Source organism: Barbatula barbatula (assembly GCF_947034865.1).
Source record: "Barbatula barbatula genome assembly, chromosome: 20".
In the NCBI taxonomy this organism is placed as follows: domain Eukaryota; kingdom Metazoa; phylum Chordata; class Actinopteri; order Cypriniformes; family Nemacheilidae; genus Barbatula; species Barbatula barbatula.
In genome coordinates, this window is record NC_136783.1 from 794,544 (window position 1) to 818,048 (window position 23,505).

At 48.0% G+C, this 23,505-nt stretch overlaps 1 protein-coding gene across 2 annotated transcripts in view; it reads right to left on the reverse strand.

Annotated features, from left to right (window-relative positions):
* Positions 1–23,505, reverse strand: part of nckap1l (NCK associated protein 1 like) — a 75,435-nt gene that overhangs the window by 17,602 nt on the left and 34,328 nt on the right. For both annotated transcript variants that reach the window (XM_079483291.1, XM_079483292.1), the window contains exons 19-24: positions 16,299–16,438; positions 16,086–16,217; positions 14,155–14,373; positions 2,856–2,986; positions 2,577–2,674; positions 2,411–2,504 (exon numbers count right to left, since the gene is read on the reverse strand). In XM_079483291.1, coding sequence (XP_079339417.1) covers positions 2,411–2,504; positions 2,577–2,674; positions 2,856–2,986; positions 14,155–14,373; positions 16,086–16,217; positions 16,299–16,438 — 814 coding nt within the window. The remainder of the gene's footprint in view (positions 1–2,410; positions 2,505–2,576; positions 2,675–2,855; positions 2,987–14,154; positions 14,374–16,085; positions 16,218–16,298; positions 16,439–23,505) is intronic.

The following is a 23,505-nucleotide window of genomic DNA, read 5'->3' on the forward strand; positions in this document are numbered from 1 at the left end:
ATAGGGAAACCATCTTACCTGCTCGATCTCTTAAGATTAAGCATCGACGATAGTTCGACGCTATGTCCAAGGACTTGTCATCGAGGACTTGTCTGTCAACCGAAATCTTTCAGTGCCACCGAGCACGTCTCATCAATCCAGCTCAGGATAGAAATAATCAATCGATTCCCCGGCTTCAACACAGGGCCGCCAGATCAGACCAAATCAGACCCTCTCTTTGTCGACGAATCTAACCGCCCAGCCACACGCTTCTGGTTCCAAAAACACCTCAAAGCCGTATTGCTCCTGTCCGACATTCCCGCAGACCAGGTCAGGTCAGATCGCTCCATCATCAGGGAAGCCCATCGAACCCTAATTTCCCGAATCATCTAAAAGAAATCCATCCTTCACCCACATGGGCTCGAACCTCCACCACTTCAGCCTTCATCTCCCTAGTGGGAGATCTCAACGCCACTGCAACCGCCTCAGCAATCACAAGGGATTCAGACCCCACCCGCAGGGGCCATCGCCCAAGTCTCTGGCTCTGCCGCAGCAGACTCTTCAGCAGAAGCCAACATCGCAGCAGCGACCTCCTCAGCAGAGGCCAGTGCTTCTTTCTCAAATGTAGAAACCAGAATCACTGCAAGCAACCACCTCAGCAGAGGTCAGCATGTCCATCCCAGCATGGAAAGCATCGCTGCAGCAACTATCTTGGCAAAGACCAGCACTTTCATTCCAAGCATAGAAGCCAGCATTGCAACAGCCTGAGCCGGGGACAGCTTTTTCATTCAAGGAAGCAAGCACCGCGACAAGAAGCACCCAAAGAAGCCACTGCTTCCGTCGAATGTGTCGAAGCCAGTGCTTCCATCTAAGGAGTCGAAGCCAACGTTGCAGTAGCAATTGCCTCCGCAGAGGCCAGTGCTTCCATCTAAGGCGTCGAAGCCAGTGTCAAAGCCAGCGTCGCAGCAGCGATCACCTCCGCAGAGGCCAGTGCTTCCATCTTGCGTTCTGCCGTCTACGACTTTCTACGGATCAAGCACCAAAGCAGCGTTCTCCCCAGCAGGAGCCTCCATCAGGTGCTCTACTACAGTTGGCTCCCTCCTTCAGTCACCTCCTCCCAGTATCAGTCTTAATCCCAGGGACACCCACGAAGACGTGTTCATTTTAGATGGTTTCCGAATTCCCATATTTACAACCTCTACGGGCACTAGGCCTACTTCCAGCCGCTCATGGGTTCCAACTTCTCATCACTCCAGCAGGCACCCTCACTCCATATCAGTCTCAACCATCCTTGGAGGAACCCCTACCCCACTCTTGCCTCATCACAAACCACACCTCCTAAGGAGCCATCATCCTCTTGTCTTTACCCGAAAGCAGTCCAACGCCTCCACACCGTTCAGCATCGCGTTTGGGGGTATGCGTACTCCGGCGGCTGTCCCACTTCTCGCTTTATGGGAGTGTGCCCTGGGCTAAAACCGGTTCCGAGCACGGCGCACTCACCCTGACCAAGGTGTAGTGTTTCGGGTTCGGATAGATCTGGCGAGCTCGGAGCCCGCTTCCCGGACAGCACGCCAAATACGCATAACCTTCATAACCCAGCATCGCATCGAAGGTTACAGCGGCGAGATATGTAAGGAACACGCCCACGCTGTAGGAAATTTATACCCGTATGTATGTGGTGGAGACTGGCGTGGCACGCCATTCGCCTATTTCATTGGCCTTTTAACAAGTAGAGTTGATTTTTTTGAGTTTTCAAGATCAAACCCCATCTGTCACTTAGACACAATGTCGAGAGACCGACAGAAAGGGAAGGGTAAATATTGTTCGTCACTCATCTCAGAAAGGGAAACCCATATATTATATAAATTCATGACTTATTTTTAAGCTTTTATTTCTTGACATTTTCATGGATTATGGATTATGATCACAGGCTGATTGTCTCCATGCCACGCTGCATTGGTGCAGTAATTCATGCAAAAGGAGGCCCAACCGAGTGTTGAGTGCATAGAAATGAACTTATTTTCAGAAGCCTGACATTTCTGTTTAAAATATCCTTTTTTCTTTGATCTTATGTAATAATCAAATTTTCTGAGACACTGAATTTTGGGTTTTCATTATCTGTCAGTCGTAATCATCAACATTTCAATAAAGGCTTGAAATATTTCACTCTATATGTAATGAATCTATATATAATATACGGGTTTCACTTTCTGAAGTGAGTGACAAAAATATTGACCTTTTTCATGATATTCTAATTAATTGAGATGCATCTGTATAGTTTTACGTTTCAGTATACAAAGTAAACCGTGAACAGAAAGAGTACAATGAGTATAAATCTCCGATTTATTTAAAAAAAATACTTTTTCAGAGCTTAAGAATTATAGTTGTAAGATTCTTCTTTATGTCAAATATAAATGGGAAGAAATGTCACCTGTCAGTTTCTTCTGAAGAACGCTCATTGCTTCAGGATTCCCATAATTTGCTCTCATTTGCACTAAAACATCCATGTTGTCAATTACAAGTTTCTGAAAAAAATATTTAAGAGTCTTGAGTCTTGAGCAGTTTATTTATTTTTAGTATTTAAAAAGACTTTGCACCTTCATTTCTCCAACTTGAGATACAATGTGCCACATGAGGTTTTCACTTAAAAACTTCAGTCCATACGGGCCAATCAGTTCACTCAGAGAGCGCAACTCTACAGATAAATAAACCACAGTAAAATCACAATATGACCTTTGCCAAAATATGCCATAAGTAAATTAATACCTTACACAGTGTTTTAATGAATTTAAGAAATGTCTTTTTACATTTACAATTAGTAAATATTTAATATAAATATGTGAAACATAAAATAGTACCTTAAATTTGTATCTTACCACAAATGTCAGAGTATTCCTCAGCATTAAAGTTCTGCTCATTCTCAACATTTTGATTTATAAAGCACTGTGTGGTAGGACAGTGAACTATAAGAGCACTGCTAGCCTGCCGCAACAAACCCTCCAGAAACCTGTGAGAAGCAGAGATCAGAAACCTGTTAGAACCAGAGAAAACTGGAAGACCAGAGATCAGAAAACCTTGAGAACAAGAGATCAGTGTTTATCAAGCTTCTCAAAGTGCCATTTTAGTCTTACTACTTAGAAGTCATGAAATGTACTCCTACTTCTAAACTTCTAAAGTATAAAAGCAAGTTTAGATAAAAAACTTAATCTATTAAAATATAAGATTTTTACAATACTGTATATTAATATCAATTACAAACGCAGCAATGCCTTTTCAGCAGAATTAATGGTTATGATGACGCTTTGTTTCCTTGCCACAGGAACAATACAGAAATGCAATGCTGATAATTTGGGGACATCACAACCATCAATAAACTGAATTGTCATGGAAACAATTATGGCAATTACAGCTCCATACATTGTCACAGGTTTCATCGATTTCCCAACAACACCCCAAAAAATCCAACAGAAGCAAACACTATTTATGCAAATAGCAAGCACATAGACATGGTGGAAAATGTGTTTATCTTTAATTTCCAACGTGTATATCACAACGTGTATATAGCACACCATCTTTGAACTTTTGCCATCTGGCCGGCGCCTCAGAACCGCAAATACCAGGACAGTCAGGCACAAGAACAGTTTCTTCCCCCAGGCTATCTACCTCATGAGCAGTTAAATGTTCCCCACTTATGCAATAAAAATGTGCAATATCCTTATATTTATTTGTTACTCCTCCATTCTAGTACATTCCTACATCAAAACAAATTCCTTGTATGCGCAAGCATACTTGGCAATAAAGCTCTTTCTGATTCTGATTCTAATAATGTATTGTTTTGAAAAGTCTTTATTGTCTAGTGTGTGTTGAAGGTAAACTCCTCTTAGTAATTTTGCAATTCAATATGAATTTATCTGCAAATATTATTAAATTATGAAATCTATTTAGTGATTGGTCCATGTCATCATTCAAAATCCTGTTTCTGGCACAGCTTTGAGCAAAGAATTTTTTTACTCTTAAGTCTATTCGTAGTAAATGTTCTTGCAAGTTATTCTTAACTACCCATTAGAACCAGACATCTGAAACCTGTGAGTAGCAGAGATCAGAAGCCTGTGAGAAAAGAGATCTGAAACCTGTGAGAAACAGAGATCATAGATCAGCCTCAACTATCCACCTGCTCAATGTGTTTTTGGTTGCTGGAAGACCTTTCCAAGGTGACCCAAAGCACACAAATAGATCTCTCACTCTCTTTAGAGAGGTGATGGCAAGAAGGAATCTTAAAAGCCAAAAGCCTATATGGTACGGGGAGGGAGCTCTGGGGTAATGTATGGTTTCCACAACCTCAGCTTGGAATCCTGAGTCTAACAGCCCTGTCCCCAGCCAGAGCGGGGCTACCAACAGAAGACAAACCCCGTCTCGGCGATCCCTCCAGAACTCTCGGGAAAGAGTGTTTGGCGTGGAAAGCATACAGACACAGCCTCAGCTACATCTGTGCCATGGCATCCAAGCCAAGTGGGGCTGGATGTGACAGCAAGAACCACAGAAGGTAATATGTTCCTGAGACGCAAACAGATCCACATCTGCAAGCCCAAATATACTCCATATGTGCTGCACAACCTCTGGATCCAGTCTCCATTGTCCAGGCCTCAGCCCCTGTCTTGTCAGGATGTCTTGCACATGATAGCCTCTTAGCTGTGGAAGGAGATGCCACGGCACATTGCCAACATTTCTAGGCCGCTTTTGGCATGACTGGCCTTCCGTAATGGTGCCCGAACCTGTGAGAGATGCATCTGCTGGCAGCGTATCATGCCGACAGCGAGCACCAAGCACAGGACCCTGGGGCAGAAACCAAGGTTTCTGACACATCAGAGCATGCAGGAACTGCCATGTGACTTTGATCATTTAAAATGCCTGTATCATCGTGGAATCCAATAACACACCCAGAAAACTGGTTCTCTTTCAGAAGAAATCACAGTCTTCTTGGCATTCAGCCACAACCTCAGCTCTCTTATACCTCTCTGGTAGATCTTTCAGAGTGTCATTGAGGGACAATATCTCTGCTTGGAGGGAAAAAAACACCTCCATCTTATTCTTGTCAAAACAGAGCTGCTCATATTTCTCGACCACCCCATGGTAACAACATGAACTCACCACCCAACTGGGCTATACAACAGTTACTCCTTCCAAAACAGCCAGGAACCTTCGAGTAATCTTTGATGACCAGCAATCCTTTAGTGATCACATAGAAAAAACAACATGGTCATGCCGATTTGCATTATACAACAATCGGAAGATCTGGCCCTACCTTACTGAGCATGCGGCACAACCAGGTCCTTTAATCTCTAGGCTGGAGTACTGCAACACTCTCCTTGCTATTCTTCCTGCCAAGGCAATAAAACCACTTTGCAGTTCATCTTCCAGGAGCTTCAAAGAACTACTTGTAATCTCGGCCGACACAAAGATTAATCACAAATTCTCCATTTATCTGTGCTCATCAACCATCACATCTTCCAGAATGGCCAGAAACCTGGGAGTGGTGATCGATGATTAGCTATACTTCCTAGATTAGGTTGCCAGCACCACTTCAAGGCTTAACGTCTCGGTTACGTATGTAACCTCTGTTCCCTGATGGAGGGAACGAGACGTTGTGTCGAACCGACAGATGGGGTTCGCCCGCAATCATCTTCCGACTATTTTGAAAAGGCCAATCAAATTGGCGAATACAATTTGCATGCCGGGCTCCGCCCCCGGATATCCGGGTATAAAAGGGGAGCCGGCGTGCTCATTCATTCACCTTTTGTGATGAGGAGCCTGAGAGCATCTCGTGACTGCTGCAGTGGACGGCTATTGTTGTGGCATGAAGGACATCATGGGAACAGAGGTTACATACGTAACCGAGACGTTCCCTTTCTGTCGTTCTCTCGACGTTGTGTCGAACCGACAGATGGGGTTCCTATTGAAAACGCCACAGCACTAGCCGCATCACAATCTATCTGGCCTAGGCGAGTCAGACGTAAGCGCTGTCGCGAGATTGTAACCTTCCAGTAGGCCTCAGACGGCCCCATTGGCGAGAGGGGGAAGGTCATGGGTTTCAGGAGGGGAACTAACTCATGACGGAATCTCAGACGGAACCACCCTGCTGGGGGGGTTACTACGTCTGGAGCACTGAAGTCGGTTAGAGCTACATGAGGGTAACTCAGCTTGGGCCCGCCAAAGGTGGCAGGCTGCTCCGCTCAGCCCGTTGCCTTGAGTGCTTAGTGATGGATGGAATGCCTATTCTTCGCCCGAGGGGAAAGAAGGGAGGCAGATGATAGCGCACTGACCCACCTAAAGAGGGGGATGGCGCTCTTCGCAGGCGTACGCCCTACCGGCCGCCGGTCTCACCTGGTGTTACCCTGTAAGACTCGAGCTGACACCAGTTCCACGCGAAGGTTGTGGAACCTCGCAAAGGTATTGGGCGCAGCCCAACACGCAGCTCTGCATATGTCTGCCTTAGAGGGGCCCTGAGCCAGTGCCCACGAGGAGGCAACACTCCATAGTGGAGTGTTCCCTCACTGCCAGCGGGCACGTGCAGTCCTGAGATCGGTACGCCGTCGTGACGGTGTCCATGATCCAGTGCGCCAGTCTCTGTTTGGAGACAGCTCTCCCCTCTGCTGACCTCCGAAACAAACAAAGAGCTGCTCAGAGCTTCTGAAGCTCTGCGTGCGGTCCACGTAGAGGTGCAAGGCGCGTACTGGACACAACACGGATGGGTTGGGTCTTCCTCCCCGGTGGGGAGCGCCTGCAAGTTCACCACCTGGTCTCGGAAGGGAGTGGTGGGAACTTTAGGCACGTAGCCGTGCCCGAATTTTAGGCAATCCGTGGACACGGAAAATGCTTGCAGGTCCCCCACCCTCTTGATGGATGCGAGTGCCACCAGGAGAGCCGTCTTCATCGTAATATGAGAAAGAGCGGTCTCTCCAAGGGGCTCGAAGGGATGCCTCTGAAGGCCCGCCAGGACCACATTGAGGTCCCAAAAGGGTACGGAGCGCGGAAGAGGTGGGTTAAGCCTCCTCCCGCCCCTGAGGAACCTGATGATCAGGTCATGCTGGCCTAGAGGTTTTCCAGCAACTGGCTCGTGATGAGCGGCAATAGCGGCTACATACACTTTCAGCGTGGAAGGGGAGAGATTACTCTCCAACCTCTCCTGCAGGATGGACAGCACGTGCCTGGGGTCAGTTGTGGCCTGGGGGTTAGAGCGTTGGGCTTGTGATCAAAAGGTTGCTGGTTCAAATCTCAGTGTCAGCAGGTCATGACTGAAGTGCCTTTGAGCAAAGACACTTTACCCCTGATTGCTCTGCAGTAATGTGCCACTGTATATAAACTACTTGTAAGTCGCTTTGGATAAAAGCGTCTGCCAAATGAATAAATGTAAATGTAAATGTAAATTCCGTGGGTCTTCTCTGCGAGATGAACACCAAGACGAGAAGAGGCGCCCTAGCCTGAGTGACCACCACCGCGGGGGGTAGACCACTCAGGATCTCCTCGTCCCATCCAGGAGCCAGACGTGGAGGTTCCAGAGGTCTGGTCTCGGGTGCCACAACATGCCCTTCCCCTGCGAGAGAAGGTCCTTCGTCAGGGGAACTGGCCAGGGGGGAGTTGTCGTCAGAGCATTAGCTCTGAGGACCAAGTCCGGTTGGGCCAGTAAGGCGCAACTAGTATCACTTGATACTAGTTGCGAAGATCTTTCCTGATCTTGCACAGGACCTGTGCAATGAGACTCACTGGGGGGAAGGCGTACTTCCGCTTGTCCCGTGGCCAGCTGTGCTGTAGCGAGCGTCCGTGCCGAGGGGCCCTCGGACAGGGAGTACCATAGCGGGCAATGGGTGTTGTCCAGGGAGGCAAACAGGTCCACCTGTGCCCGCCTGAACTGCACCCAAATAAGCTGGACTGCACGGGGGTGGAGTCGCCACTCTCCACGGGGCGTCAACTGACGAGAGAGCACGTCGGCTGTCTGGTTCATCTTGCCCGGTATGTAAGTGGCATGCAGAGACTTCGTCACCTGCTGACTCCACAAGAGAAGGCGCTGAGCAAGTTGCGTTAACTGCCGTGAGCGAATGCCACCCTGATGGTTGATATTCACTACGGCAGTTGTGCTGCCTGATCGGACCAGTACGTGCTGGACCTGCACGAGGGACCGTAGTCCCTTCAGTGCAAGCAGAACAGCTAGCAACTCCAGGCAGTTGATATGCCGGCACAGGTGGGCCCCCGTCCAGCGGCCCGACACTGCGTGCCCTATGCACACTGCACCCCAACCCTGTAGGGAGGTGTCGGTCGTTACCACGACGCACCTCGGGACCTGCCCCAGGGGGACGCCAGTCTATAAGAAAGTCATTGATGACCACGGGGTTAGGATACAACGGCAGAGAGGCGTAAAGATGATCCGCCTCCTGCCTGTTTGCCACGCTCTCCAGGGAACTCGTCTCTGTAGCCAGTGCTGAAGCGGTCTCATGTGCATCAACCCGAGGACGCCATGTGTCCCAGGAGCCTCTGAAAAAGTTTCAGGGGGACCGCTGGTTGCCGCCTGAAGAGGTTCAGGCAGTTCAGCACTGACTGTGCGCGTTCTCAAGTGAACCACACCGTCATGGAGACAGAGTCGAGTTCCATACCGAGAAAAAAGGAGCTCTGCCGGGGGAGAGTCTATGAGAGTCTAACCCCAAACAGTCTATGTGCCGGAGCACCATATCCCTGTGCGTACACAACAGATCTTGCTGAGATAGTTGAGTACCCGCACACCTCTCTCCCTGAGGGAAGAGGTTTTCGTAAAGGCCCGTGGGGACAGGGACAGACCAAATGGGAGGACCCTGTACTGATATGCCTGTCCCTCGAAAGCGAACTGTAGGTACGGTCAGTGACGAGGGAGAATCGAGACATGAAAGTACGCGTCCTTCAGGTCGATAGCCACAAACCAATCCTGACACCTGACGGATGTCAAGATGCGCCTCTGCGTGAGTATCCTGAACGGCAGCTTTTGAAGGTGCTTGTTCAGGGTACGCAGATCCAGAATGGGGCGCAACCCTCCACCTCTCTTGGGGACGATAAAGAACGGGCTGTAAAACCCGCTGAACATCTTGGCTGAGGGGACGTGCTCGAGCACCCTTGCCTCTGACTGAGGTGAAGAGGATGCCCCGAAACCGGGGACGGAGGTCTGGCGAATTGGACCGAGTAGCCGAGATGGATCGTATTCTCCAGCCACCTTGACGGTCTCGTGAGTGCTAACCAGGCACCCAAGACTGCGACAGGGGCACTAGAGGAACGATCTGCTTCACCGACCCCGCGGAGGGTGGTTCGCTGGCTAGCGGTGCCGGCTGCACCTCAGGGGTGGGCTGGCTCCGCTGACTTACCTGCGTGGCGGTGGCGCAGCTCAACGCACCGTCGAGGTGAGGGTGGGGGGTTTAGGGTTAGGTTAGGGTTATGCGAGATGGGAGCATCAAGAAAGCAAACCTTCTCGGCTTCCCGCATCTGCGCAAGGTTTAGCCAGAAGTGCCTCTCGTGGACCACTAGTGTGGACATCGTCCGACCCAAAGCCCGCGCCGTCACCTTAGTCACCCGGAGGTCGAGGTCGGTGGCAGTGCATGACTCCTGCATGACCTTTGGGTCGGTCTTACCCTCGTGGAATTCTTTCAGTGCCTTGGCCTGATGGACCTGCAGGAGGGCCATGGCATGAAGAGCTGAGGCAGCTTGTCCAGCGGCGTTGTAGGATTTCGACACCAGTGATGCCGAAACCCTACACGGCTTAGACGGGAGTCTAGGTCGAGACCTCCATGTGGCCGCCGTCTGCGGGCACAGGTGCACCGCGACTGCACGTTCCACCTGGGGGACATCGACATAGCCTCTAGCTGCCCGACCATCGAGGGAAGAGAGGGCGACAGAGTCAGCTTGACGGGAGCAAGTCGAAAAGGAGGCGCTCCAGGTCTTGCTGATCTCCTCATGGACCTCGGGAAAAAATGGCACAGGGGCCGTGCGCGGCTTGGAGTCGCGCTCAGACCCGATGTACCAATTATCCAGCCGTGAACGCTGGGGCGTGGGCAGTGCGTTGCACTGCAGCCCGATGCTCGCGGCGGCCCGAGAGAGCATGGCTGACATCTCAACGTCTGCCTTTTCCTGAGCTCTAACTCCTGGAGGAGACGGCTCGAAGGAATCGTCAGGGTCGGATGCCAGTAGGTCGCCCTCCGATGCTGCGAGGGACATCTCATCATCGTCACGCATCGTGTCCGATTGCGTGACGGAGGAGTTAGACGGTGTGGTACCGCCTTCCCGGGAACGGCAAGACGAGCGAGATGGGGCGTGAGCGGTCCGCAAGCCATTGGCTGACAGATTGACGCTCAGGGTAATCCCCATGCCACCCAAGCAGCTCGCCGCCGCTGACGGCAGGGCCGTGGCCACTGCGGTCGCAAAGCGGGAAGCAGACGAGATGGTGGCTGGCTCACCCGTGACCGCAACGTCTCTATAGTCATCCGCCCGCAGTGCGGGCAGGATGACTCCACGAAAGCTGCCTCAGCGTGTTGGATGCCCAAACGCCTGACGCAGATATCGTGTCCGTCCCCCTCCTCCATGAGGGAGCCGCAACCACGAGAGCAGCGGGACATGTCACGCTGAAGAAATTTGCTCTTTTAGAAATTATCTCTTTCTCGAACACCTCTGGAGCTGCTGAAACGCCGGGGGGGATGATCACTGGAAGGGACAATCCGCTGCACCACGTCAAGATATCAGCTTCGTTAGTCATTCGATGTGAAGGCTCCGAAGAACAAAAGGTGAATGAATGAGCACGCCGGCTCCCCTTTTATACCCGGATATCCAGGGGTGGAGCCCGGCATGCAAATTTCATTCGCCAATTTCATTGGCCTTTTCAAAATAGTCAGAAGATGATTGGTTCTCAAGGGCGAACCCCATCTGTCGGTTCGACACAATGTCGAGAGACCGACAGAAAGGGAACCACCGGTCATGTAGATTCATCCTCTACAAAATTAGGAAAATTAGCCCTTTCCTATCTGAGCATGCTACGCAAGTCCTAGTCCAGGCTCTTGTTCTGTCCAGACTGGACTATTGCATTGTGCTACTAATTGGTCTTCCTGCTTGCACAACCAAACTTCTACAGATGATCCAGAAAGCAGCGACAAGAGTGGTCTTCAATGAACCGAAGAGAGAACACGTCACTCATCACTTCATTCAGTTACATCAGCTCCGTATACATGAGAGCGATTCAGTAACAATTTCTTATTATTGAACTCAAACAAAACTGAAGTGTTACTTATTGGACCGAAAACCGGCATACGTAACAACCAAGAATACTGCTTAACTATTGATGGATGTTCCATAAAATCCTCATCTTCAGCAAAGAATCTTAGCTTTATATTCGATAGTACTCTGTCATTTGAGAACCAGGTCACCAACACCTGTAAATTTGCGTTTTTCCATCTTAAAAATATATCTAAACTACGTCTGTCACCATCAGATGCAGAGAAGCTAATTCATGCCTTTATGATATCAAGACTAGATTACTGTAATGCACTATTAGGTGGTTGCCCTGCAGGCCTATTACAAAAACTCCAACTGGTCCAAAATGCGGCAGCTCGAGTTCTTACACGTACAAAAAGTATGAGCATATTAGCCAGGTTCTGTCAACCTTGCACTGGTTACCTATAAAGCATCGCATTAACTTTAAGATCTTGCTTATTGTTTATAAAGCCCTGCATGGTTTAGCTCCTCACTACTTGAGTGAACTTCTCTCAAATTACAGTCCTTCATGTGCACTACGCTCTCAGGTGTCAGGTCAGTTGGTAATACCTAGAATTTCTAAATCAAGTGCAGGCGGCAGATCCTTTTCTTATCTAGAGCCTAAACTTTGGAACAGTCTTCCCTGCACTGTCCGGGAGGCAGACACACTCTGTCAGTTTAAATCTAGACTAAAGACGCATCTTTTTAATCTTACATACACTACACTATCATAATATATATATTTCAAAGATCTAGGCTGCCCTAGTTAGATCAACCGGAACCAGGGACACTTCCAATAACAACTGATGTATTTGTTGCATCAAAGAGTGCAGAACAGTACTCTTCTCTCAGCCAGTCTTGTCACATTGTTCCAAGGTTACCAGAGCAGGCAGGACGCAGTCCATGCCCAGACCTGACAAATGCTGTGATGATAGAGCTGGACAAAGGACGTGGTAACTCTACAAAATTATTCATGATAATCATAAATCTAATTATTTTGCCTTGTTGTGAAAGCACTGTCGAGCTTGTGCAGAGGCTGCAGCTTTTGCCAGAGGGGAACTGGAATCCCCTGGTTAGGCCTGGTTTCCCTCTGAGTTTTGGGTTCCTCGCCACTGTTTGCATACTGTTTTGCACTGTTTGCCTGGCCTGGGGGGCTGCTAGAATTTTATAGTGTTATTTAATTAACACTGTATATAGGAATTTATAGTGTGTCTGATATTTGACCTGTGTTTTGACTTGCATAACCTTATACGTTTTGCTTATAGTCAATGTTTTCTTGTACTGCTGCTTTGTAACAATGAAAATTGTCAAAAGGGCTATATAAATAAACTTGACTTGACTTGACCTATAGTAGCTCGCATCAAATTCAAGACTCTGCTCTTGGCCTACAAGACCACCACTGGTTCGGCACCTCCTTATCTTCATTCGCTAATGCAGAATTATGTATCCGCCTCATCCCTACGCTCTGCAAATTAACAATGTCTTGTGGTGCCGTCCCAAAAAGGTAAAAATAAATTTTTGCTCTCATGTACCTTCTCTGGGTTGATTCCACATTTATGGAATGATCTGCCCGCTGTTAAAAGATTAGCAGATTCTGTAGCCATATTTAAGAATTGTCTGAAAACACATCTCTTCTGTCGACACCTGCCCAATAAGTTCTGACTTCTATCACTTTTCTACTCGTTCTAAAAAGAAACTTAGCTCTGTATACTGTGGTGGGCTATATGAGACCAGTTTTATTGCACTTATGCTTTTGGATGGCGTTGCCCCATTCTATTGTATGTAGGACCAATTTCAATACATTTGGCAGACACTATGTGTGGATGAGATAACATACCGGCCTCCTGCGGGCACCATAAACTGAGGTTCAGCACGCTTCTCTCAACAGTCTTGACCTCATATCAGGATTGGTTCTTTGGCAAAGCCTTTTTAGCCTGAATAACAGTCCTCAGATCTGCTGTCGGCCTGAAAGTCTTTGACTGAGAATACCACCCTGACCCCCATGACTTCTAAAGGGGGGGCTTGAGCTCCCACACTCTTCTCTTGCATGAGAAGCGGTTGGACCAGCTGACCAGAGCCGCCGCATAAAACCTCTTGACGAATGGTTTACTAAGGAAACTAGTTACTCGAGACCAGTTCCTTGTAATGCATATGCTGTGAAGACCACCACAGCCTGACACAATACATGTGACAGAGCTGCCATGATGGCCTACCTCGGGCACAGAAGAGAAACAGACAACATAAACTGAGGTGAAAACCATTCCTCTTCAAAGGGAACCACCCTCGACAGTTCTAAAATGTTTGTCCAGACTGTTTCCTCGCTAAAGATCTGTCTTCTGCTTAGATGACTTTGACTAGTGTCACCCGGAACCCTGTAACTGAGTGTTAAACTGACAGATAATACAAAAAATGTGTTATAAATAACACTCTTAAGAAAAAAAGAGTTCTATATGTCGTGAGCAAAGGCAGATAAGAGGTGGTGCTTGCGTCTTACCCTTCCGCAATAAAAATTTCCCATACTATGCTCTATAGCCTAATAAATATCTCCCACATCGACACTAATCACTTCTATATTCTCAGAGGTAGACAAACAGAGCATAGGACTCCCTGCACGGAAGGGTTGGAGAACGCCGACAAGGGCAAGGACAATGGGTCACCCACGTCCAAGAACTCCATATGCAAACCCCATGATTGCTGTGAGGAATGCGAGCTTGGCTGTTCTCCTTAAAGAACGTCAAGCAGGAGCACACCGTGCAAACAGGAATCTGCTCACAATGCAACAGACCTGTTGTAGCAGAGATCAGAAACCTGTGACATGCAGAGTTTAGAAGTATGTGAGAAGCAGAGTTGAACTGTTTAATCTAGCTTTTGATCTTTTATGGTTTTTAAGCAGTGAATGGATCCAGAATGTGATGAACTTACCAGTTTGTATAGAGCGTTGTGATGGTCTGCGCTCCGTATGAGTCCAGCGGCTGTGTCTGCTGCAACAGCACGCTTTTCACCAGCCTTGAAATATCAATGTTGATGTAGCAGTTAAGGTTGTGCAGACTGGTGATGTATGCTTGAATCCCACAGAGAAGGTCAGAGGGTCGGGCAATGTCGTGAGTACTTGGGTTATAACTGGCCATCTGTACAATCACCCTAAAAACATCTATGTGTTAGGTTGCAGGAATGTCAACTGAACAAGTCACTGTCATATATCAATGCATTTATTTAACTTTCAGTATATGCTGTACATATGGATATGATTCCATCATACAGGATTTACACCAAATAGCCATAGAAACCATCCTAAATGAGATTTTACAATAATTTCTCAAAGTGCGTACATGTGATTCATTGAATGAGCGTTTGCACAGAAAACGTGTGTATGCCTCTCTTTCAGATGTGAAATCTATACATCGCAAATTATTTTGAAATTGCATGCAGTCCAACAATTTCAGATCTCTGCTTTTTAATGATGTCTTATAGATGTCATTGATATATGAAAGAGCACCTGATATTTGATAGATTGTTAAGAACAGTTTTTATAAATATAAACGTTGCCTTGGATCTTTGCGTATGCTCACTTTAAGATCAAATCCCTGCATAGGCTAGCATAGGCCCCTCTCTACTCTCAGCCTGAAGTTCAGGCCAGGGCAGCCAAAAATGGATTCACATCTGCATGTTCAAGATTGCCAGGAATTTCTCAGTGCATCAGGAGATTAGTATCAAGTGATCATGTTCGAGGCTGTTGGTCAGAATCAGACTCTTTTTCTACTGCGGCAAGGCACAGTCTGACCAGTTGAATATCATGCCACCATTGGACTGCTCACATAATCGCAAGGAGCGTAAAAATCACTAACCAAACCTCATTCACAGACCTTGGCATTAGTGTATTGTGTCTGTTACCTTTGATATTGCATAACTGAACTGAGGAATTGAACAGAAAATTCTTCAGATTTTGGTATTGTGTATAGATATAAAGTCTTCACCTTTTCAAAAAATGTAATGCATTCTGCCACACATCTAACTCAGTCACTTGCATTTTTTATTATTTTAACATTATCGTTTTTCTGCTCTCAATTTGGCCTTTTCACCTTTGCTTTAAACCTGGCTTTTATTCCAGCCTCTCAGACAATACAGCTCATCCTCAAGATTCTTTAATATACGCATGGAACAGAGGATAACCCAAACGACTCAGAGAGTCATGTGCCATTTACACAGGAGTGTGATGGATCTGTGGGGTCTAAACCCTGGCCATCACAAGGAGCTGCTATCAGAATAAGTTTTGTCCAGGTGTGCCAACCATTCATCACCTTAAGAACCACTAATTACAAAAAACTAAAAGATTTTTATTCAAACCTTGCCCCCACTCCCTGGCCAAGACATACCGATAAGCCGGACCCTTCCAAACCTAACCTCATTTCAATAAAATATATTATCTTCTAGCTGTGGTGTGGTCCTTTTTAATGAAGTGTCCAAGTGTTTTCTAAACTATAGAATTTATTCCCTTAGATAAAAAGATATTTTATCAACATTTACAGCATTTAATCAACAATTTGCCAACAGCTAACAATTTTCCATCAGCTACATCTGTAAGCATTGATGCTCTAAAAATGTTCTTCCAAACAAATCCTGGATATAAATACAATAGGCAGATCATTTACATGCTTAATATTCTCCTACAGGTATACACAAGTCACAACCCTTTCCAATCCAATGAAAATTAAGTTGGGTTTTACTGTGTTTACAGTAAGTCTGGGCAATCAATATGATTACTGGTTGTGAAATGGATTATTTGGTTGCGTGTAAATGTAGCTTCGATGATGATGAACCTTTAATATATCAGTGTAAGTAGAAATGTGCAGTACTTTGTGAGTCTCATCTCCAGCTGTGAGAGCAGGAACTCTGCAGGTACAAGGATGTGTTTGAACACTGTGACATCAGCACCCATACTATAAGAGGTGCACAGCTCTGTCAGCATCTGGTGCATCTTATCCAGGCTAAAAGTGAAAAGAGAGATGAGTGATATTTCAAATATACATCTGATGGTTCTCATAACGATGCTGTGAGTTGTTCCATACTTTGTGACGACAGCTCTGTCCTTCCTGAGGCTTTCTGTTCCTGGTTTCTCCTTCGGCACCTCTCCTTTCTTTGGTACTTGTTTCTTTAGCTTTTTATTGCGAACTGTACTAATCTTCTCAGCACTGTGTTTGGGCAATAGCTGAAACAGAAGACAACAGCACTTTTGTGAAATTAAATAAAAATATGACAAATAAACATTAATGCACCATGAAACACATGTAATCCACACATACTTCAAACGCATCTGAACTAATCATCTAAGATAGGTGATTGCTCTTTTACTTACTCTCGCTGTGAATTTTTGCATATTCTGTCTATTTCATTTTTAAAATATGAACAACCATTAACAAGTCTGAACTAATTGTCATGTTAGCAGTTTTACATTGCATGCAGGATTGACATTTCAAGCATATTAGCAATAGTATAGCCATAGACACTATTGTTAAGCCGATCGTCATTGTAGCCAAGGCACACATCATCATAGGACTTTAATGGTAACCCGGTCGGCATGGTAGCCCAGCTAGCATAGGCCTAGACCATTAGCGTTAAGCTGGTCAGAATGGTAGCCCAGGCACACATAGATAGTAATACATGCAGTTAGTATGGCTCTTTGGAGCAGCAGCGGTACATATATCGCTGTTGTTTTGGGGGATGTTTTGCTAACTGTTAATCTTTCATGCATGATTGCATGTCCACTTACTCTATGTAATATGTACAGGGCCGTAGCTAGAGAATTCTGGGCCCCATGAAAAAATATTGATGTGGGCCCCCACTGCCTTCCAACTAATAGAGGGACATTTTATATGAAGTTTTATATCATATCACTTTGATGTAGTTTATTTACATCTAACAGAAGATGGTAATGTTGTTGTAAAAAGTTAAACATTTATAAATGTTATATGAACTTATGAAACGTTGTCTTAAATAAATGCATTAAGACTTTTAACAAAGTAATAAGAGAATAATTAAATAAAATACATTATTAAATAATAATAAATAAAACAGATGTAGAAATGACCAGCAGTACTGTATAATAGTCTTTTCAATCAGTCTGTTATCAAAATAGCTCAAGTTAACGTCTCGGTTACGCATGTAACCTCCGTTCCCTGATGGAGGGAACGAGACGTTGTGTCGAACCAACAGATGGGGTTTGACTTCAGAACCTATCATCTTATGACTATTTTGAAAAGGCCAATGAAATTGGCGAATGAAATTTGCATGCCGGACTCCTTCCCCGGATATCCGGGAATAAAAGGGAGACGGCGTGCTGCATTAATTCACCTTTTGTGCTGAGGAGCCTGAGAGCATCTCTTGACTGCTGCAGTGGGGAGCGCCTGCAAGTTCACCACCTGGTCCCGAAAGGGAGTGGTGGGAACTTTGGGCAAGTAGCCAGGCCGGGGTCTCAGGATCACGTGAGAGTTACCGAGCCCAAATTTAAGGCAATCCGGGGATACGGAAAATGCTTGTAGGTCCCCTACCCTCTTGATGGAAGCGAGCGCCAGCACGAGGACCGTCTTCATCGAGAGGTGAGGAAGAACGGCCTCCTAGGGGCTCGAAGGGGGGCCTCTGAACGGAGCACGGACGGGCTGGATTCAGCCTTCTCACACCCCTCAGGAACCTAATGACCAGGTCATGCTGCCCCAGGGGCTTGCCATCAACTTGTTCGTGATGAACGGCTACATACACTTTCAGTGTGGACAGGGAGAGTTTCCTCTCCATCCTCTCCTGTAGGAAGGACAGCACGTCCCGATCAAGCATTTCCGTGGGTCTTCTCCAAGAGAAGAACACCAGGACGAGAAGAGGCGCCACTTAAAGGCGTACAGCCGCCCTTGCCTGTGTAATGGTCTCTACCACCGCAGGGGGTCTCCTCGTCCCATCCAGAAGCCAGACATGGAGGTCCCAGAGGTCTGGTCTCGGATGCCAGAACTTGCCATTCCCCTGCAACATCAGAGGAATCGGCCAGGGGGGAGTTGTCGTCAAGAGCATTAGCTCCGAGAACCAAGTCCGGTTGGGCCAGTAAGGCGCAACTACTCAGACTTGATGGTCCTCTTCCCTGACCTTGCACAGGACCTGTGCAATGAGGCTCCCTGGGGGGCAAGGCGTACTTCCACTTGTCCCGCGGCCAGCTGTGCGCTAGGGCATGCGTGCCGAGGGGGCCCTCGGTCAGTGAATACCAGAGCGGACAATGAGTGGTGTCCAGGGAGGCAAACAGGTCCACCTGTGCCTGCCCGAACTGCACCCAAATGAGCTGAACTGCACGGGGGTGGAGTCGCCACTCTTCCTGAGGCGTCGACTGACGAGAGAGCGCATCGGCTGTCTGGTTCAGGTCGCCCGATACTGCGTGCCCGTTGCACACCGCACCCCAACCTTGCGAGAAGGCGTCTGTCGACACCATGACTCGCCTCGAGACCTGCCCGAGAGGGACTCCGGCCCGTAAAAAAGGTCATTGAAGACCTGGGGGGTTAAGATGCGACGGCAGAGAGGCGTGATGACGATACACCTGCTGCCTTTGTGCCACGCTCTCCACGGATCTCGTCTCTGTAGCCAGTGCTGGAGCGGTCTCATGTGGATCAACCCGAGGGGGACCACTCCGCCGAGGATGCCATGTGCCCTAGAAGCCTCTGAAATAATTTCAGGGGGACCGCTGGTTGCTGTCTGAGAAAGCTCAAACAATTCAGCACTGACTGTGCGCGCTCTAGGGTGAGTCGTGCCGTCATGGAGACAGAGTCGAGTTCCATACCGAGAAAAAAGGGAGCTCTGCGCCGGGGGGAGCAGGCTCTTCTCTCGGTTGACCCATAATCCCAAACGGTCAAGGTGCCGGAGCACCAAGTCCCTGTGTGTACACAACAGATCTCGCGAGTGTGCCAAGATAAGCCAGTCGTCGAGATAGTTTAGTACCCGCACACCGCTCTCCCTGAGGGGAGCGAGGGCGGCTTCCACGACCTTCATAACCTCTCCCTGTCTCCTGGACCACAATCATGGACATCGTCCGACCCAGGGCGGCGCAGAGTTCCTGCATTACCTTTGGGTCGGTCTCCCCTCATGTAACTCTTTCACTGATGGACCTGCAGGACGGCCATGGTGTGAAGAGCGGGGACAGCCTGGTCCGCGGCACTGCAAGCTCCCGACACCGGGGTGCCGAGAACCCACAAGCCGTGGATGGGAGTCTAGATCGGCCCTCCCAGGTGGCCGCCGTCTACAGCACAAGTGCACCGCGACGGCACGCGTCACCCGGGGTACGTCGACGTAGCCCCTAGCTGCCCCCCCCATCGAGGGAAGAGGACTTATCCACAACGGCTGCCTCAGCGTGTTGGACCCCAAGCACGGGAGGCAGACATCGTGTCCATCCCCCTCGTCAATGAGTGTGTTGCACCCGTGAGAACAGCGAGACATGCTGCGCTGTAGAAATTTGCTCTTTTAGAGAGAAAAACACCTCCGGAACCACTGAGACGCCAGGGGAAGTCACTGATGAGGGACAGTCCGCTGCACCACGTCGAGAAATCAGCTCTTTTAGAAGGATTGTCATCAAATGCAAAGGCTGCGAAGAACAAAAGGTGAATGAATGCAGCCCGCCATCTCCCTTTTATACACGGATATCCGGGGGCGGAGTCCGGCATGCAAATTTCATTCGCCAATTTCATTGGCCTTTTCAAAATAGTCAGAAGATGATAGGTTCTCAAGTCAAACCCCATCTGTCGAGAGACCGACAGAAAGGGAACCGACATTTTTTTAAAGAATGCAGTCATGTAATTAAATAAATAAATAGACCATAAAGTTTTAATATTTGATGAAAATAATATGGTATTGCAAAATATATAATTAAATAAAGACAATAAATGTATCTATACAAAAGCAAACAAAAATAATTAGCAAACATTAAATAATGCGTAAACCTCTCAAAGGTAATTTAAATGGCAGAGGGGGAGGTGTTGCTGCATTTCCCAGAAGTCTAATCCTAAATACAATTCTTTCTTTAAGTCATGGTACTTCATGTATCAACACCTAATGATAAGGATACATTTTTTTGAAATGTTTTCTATTGTGTATATGCCTCCAGGGCACCAAACAGATTTTCGTCCTTGTCGTTGGTGACACTTACATCCATGTAGATAATGATACAGATGCTTTAGGAATGGCTTTTAAAGACGCTCTTAACTCCATGGGTGTTAGACAACATGTGTCAGGACGCACTCACTTTCATAATCATACTTTAGATTTAATATTGTCTTACGGTATAAATGTGGACGAAGTTAAAATCCTTCAGCAGAACGAAGACATTTCGGATCATTATCTGGTATCATGCTTGCGTCACTGGCCTATGGTGGCAAATCAAACTCCTAGTTACAAATATTGTAGAACAATAACTCTGACTACAAAAGGTGCGTTTCTTGATCATTTGCCTGAATTGTCTCAAATCTCTAGCATGAGTAATAACGTCAAAGATCTTGACTTTACCATTTAAATTTTTAACTCCACCTTCTCAGAAACGCTAGACACAGTTACTCTTCTGCGATTAAAGAAGATTAAAAATGTCAGCCCAACACTTGGGATAATGAACAAACTCAGGCTCTAAAGAAAGCGGCACGAAAAATGGAGCGTAACTTATGGAGGTATTTCGTACAGCATGTTTCAGGATTTGGGACTTTTGTTTAATGTTTTTTGCGACTAGAGGTCATTGTCTTCACCTGTGCCTCATTTCTCCCCAGTGTATTTAAGTTGCCCTTTGTTCTCTGTCCGGTGCTTGGTGTTTAACGTCCAGTAGCCTACCTTTCGAGTAGTCTTCAGTTTTATTAGGTATTTCTCCTTACGCTGTGGATTTACTGCCAGGGCCCCGGTCCCCCCCTAGGGCGCATATTCTCCTTATCCAATGTGAGGCGATGAAGACCTACATTGAGGAGGCCCTAGCTGCGGGGATCATCCGACCATCTACCTCCCTGGCTGGAGCTGGCTTTTTCTTTGTTGGAAAGGACGGAGGATTACGCCCCGTATTGATTACAGAGCTCTCAACAAGATCCAGCCGTAACCGCTACCCCCTACCTGTCATGGCCACAGCCTTTGAGCTACTCCAAGGAGCTTCCATATTTACCAAACTTGAGTTGCACAACACTTACCACCTTGTGCGCAAACAAGGGGATGAGTGGAAGACTGCCTTTAACACTCCAACTGGGCAGTATAACTACCTGGTCATGCCCTTTGGGCTCACCAATGCCCCCACTGTTTTCCAGGCCCTCATAAATTACATCTTGAGGGACATCGTCAATCATTTTGTATTCGTTTACCTTGATGACATGCTGAAGTTCTCTCCAAGAGCACATGGAGCATGTTAGCAGAGTTTTACAAGGCCGCCAAAATTATTCCCCCACCCAAATTACCTACAGCCAAACAGTCTGCCGAACTTGTAACTAACCATGTTTGGCATGCCCCAGGAAAACATTCCCTCAGATCGAGGTCCCAAGTTCCCTTTCGAGAGCGGTCACTTCGACATTGCGGAGACCGCATATGAAACTCCTCCTCTTTTTCACTTTTCCTGAAGTCCTATAGGATAACGCCAGTTAAAAAACTGGCCAATTGTCGCAAGACATGCACAGTATGCAAATACTGACGAATCTAGACAGTATAAATAAAGTGCATGAGACGACAATACCTCAGAATCTTCTTTTTCACGCTGCCATCGTTGAAGACGCAACTGGATACTTCTTCACCGCATCCGATGGCTTCTTTCTGTCGTCTCTGCGCGGGCCCCATCGGCCCGCAGGATACTCACGAGCACTGCATTGCCTGCCTGGGCCTTGCCCATGCGGAGGATGCACTCTGCGAGTCCGATTGCGCGCACTGTGCTGACCTGCCGGCGCGTGTTTTGAGGACTCGCAGGAACATTGCTCGTGGACTCTTAGGGTCGAGGCTCACCGCCGCCAACGACTTCGCGCTGATGGCTACGAAACGCACCGCCCAGGCTATCGGCAGATCTATGGGGTTTATGGTCGTCCTCCTCCGTCATCTGTGGCTTACGCTGGCGGATCTAAAGGACGCCGATCGTAAGTCCCTGCTCAACGCGCCGATCACTCCCTCCGGCCTCTTTGGTGAAGACGTGGAGTCGGTAGTAGAGCGTTTTGGTGAGGCGCAAAAGCGCGCCAAGGCCATGAGTCACGTGCTGCCTCGACGCTCTTACCAACCGTCTCCGAGAGCCCGCTCTTCATCCGCGCCTCACTCCTCGCAGAGACCCGCCAAACAGCACGCGGCTCCCGCACCGGCTAGTCGAGGTCGCGAACCGGACGTCCGTCCTAAACAATGGGCGGGCCCGGCAAAGAAGAGGTACGGGCCGAAGAGGGGTCCACGCCACGACGGCGGAGCGTCATCGGCTGACGGACCTGGGAAGAGGAGGAGAGAGTCTGTGAGCGTGCCGGCGGATCCAAAGCGCCGCTGTTTGCAACAGTTTTCCCCCGCGGTTGCGGGCGATTATTGCATTGTTGTAAGTGTTGTTTGTGTGAATGCAATAAAAACACAAACCTGTTCACAGAAGGAGCTTTTTCCCCCTCACACACACAATGCTGCGTCCCTTGCCCTGCCACGGTGCAGCGCGAAGCCGCAGCTAGTCACAACTATAACCAGCATTCCCTCGTCCACGGGAGCGTCCGTGGACGAGGGACCGCTGGAGTCTCACGCGCGAGATATTTTCCCGCCAGTGCATTTAGCCTCGCTGGGCCAGCGCGCTACCCTAAACGGTCCGATGACGGTAACCCCCGATCAGATTCGGCCGTTATGTCTGTTTCTGGACGCGTGGAAAGCCATCCCAGGCATCTCTCTTTGGCTGCTAAACGTGATAGAACACGGGTACTCCCTGCAGTTCAGGCGCAGACCTCCCCGCTTCAGCGGTGTGGTCCCGTCGCTTACGTCAGCGCAAAACGCACCTGTGCTAAGGCAGGAAATCCGCAGCCTGCTCGCGAAGGGAGCGATCGAGCGTGTCCCCCCGAACGAGCTGGAAAGCGGGTTTTACAGCCGGTATTTTGTAGTGCCCAAGAGAGATGGTGGTCTGCGTCCGATTCTGGACTTGAGACCCGTCAACCGAGCGCTTCACAAGCGAGCGTTCAGAATGACAACTCTAAAACAGATCCTGGCACAAGTGCGTCCCGGGGACTGGTTTGTTTCCGTAGATCTGAAGGATGCGTACTTCCATGTTCAGATAAACAAGCGCCACCGAAGGTTCCT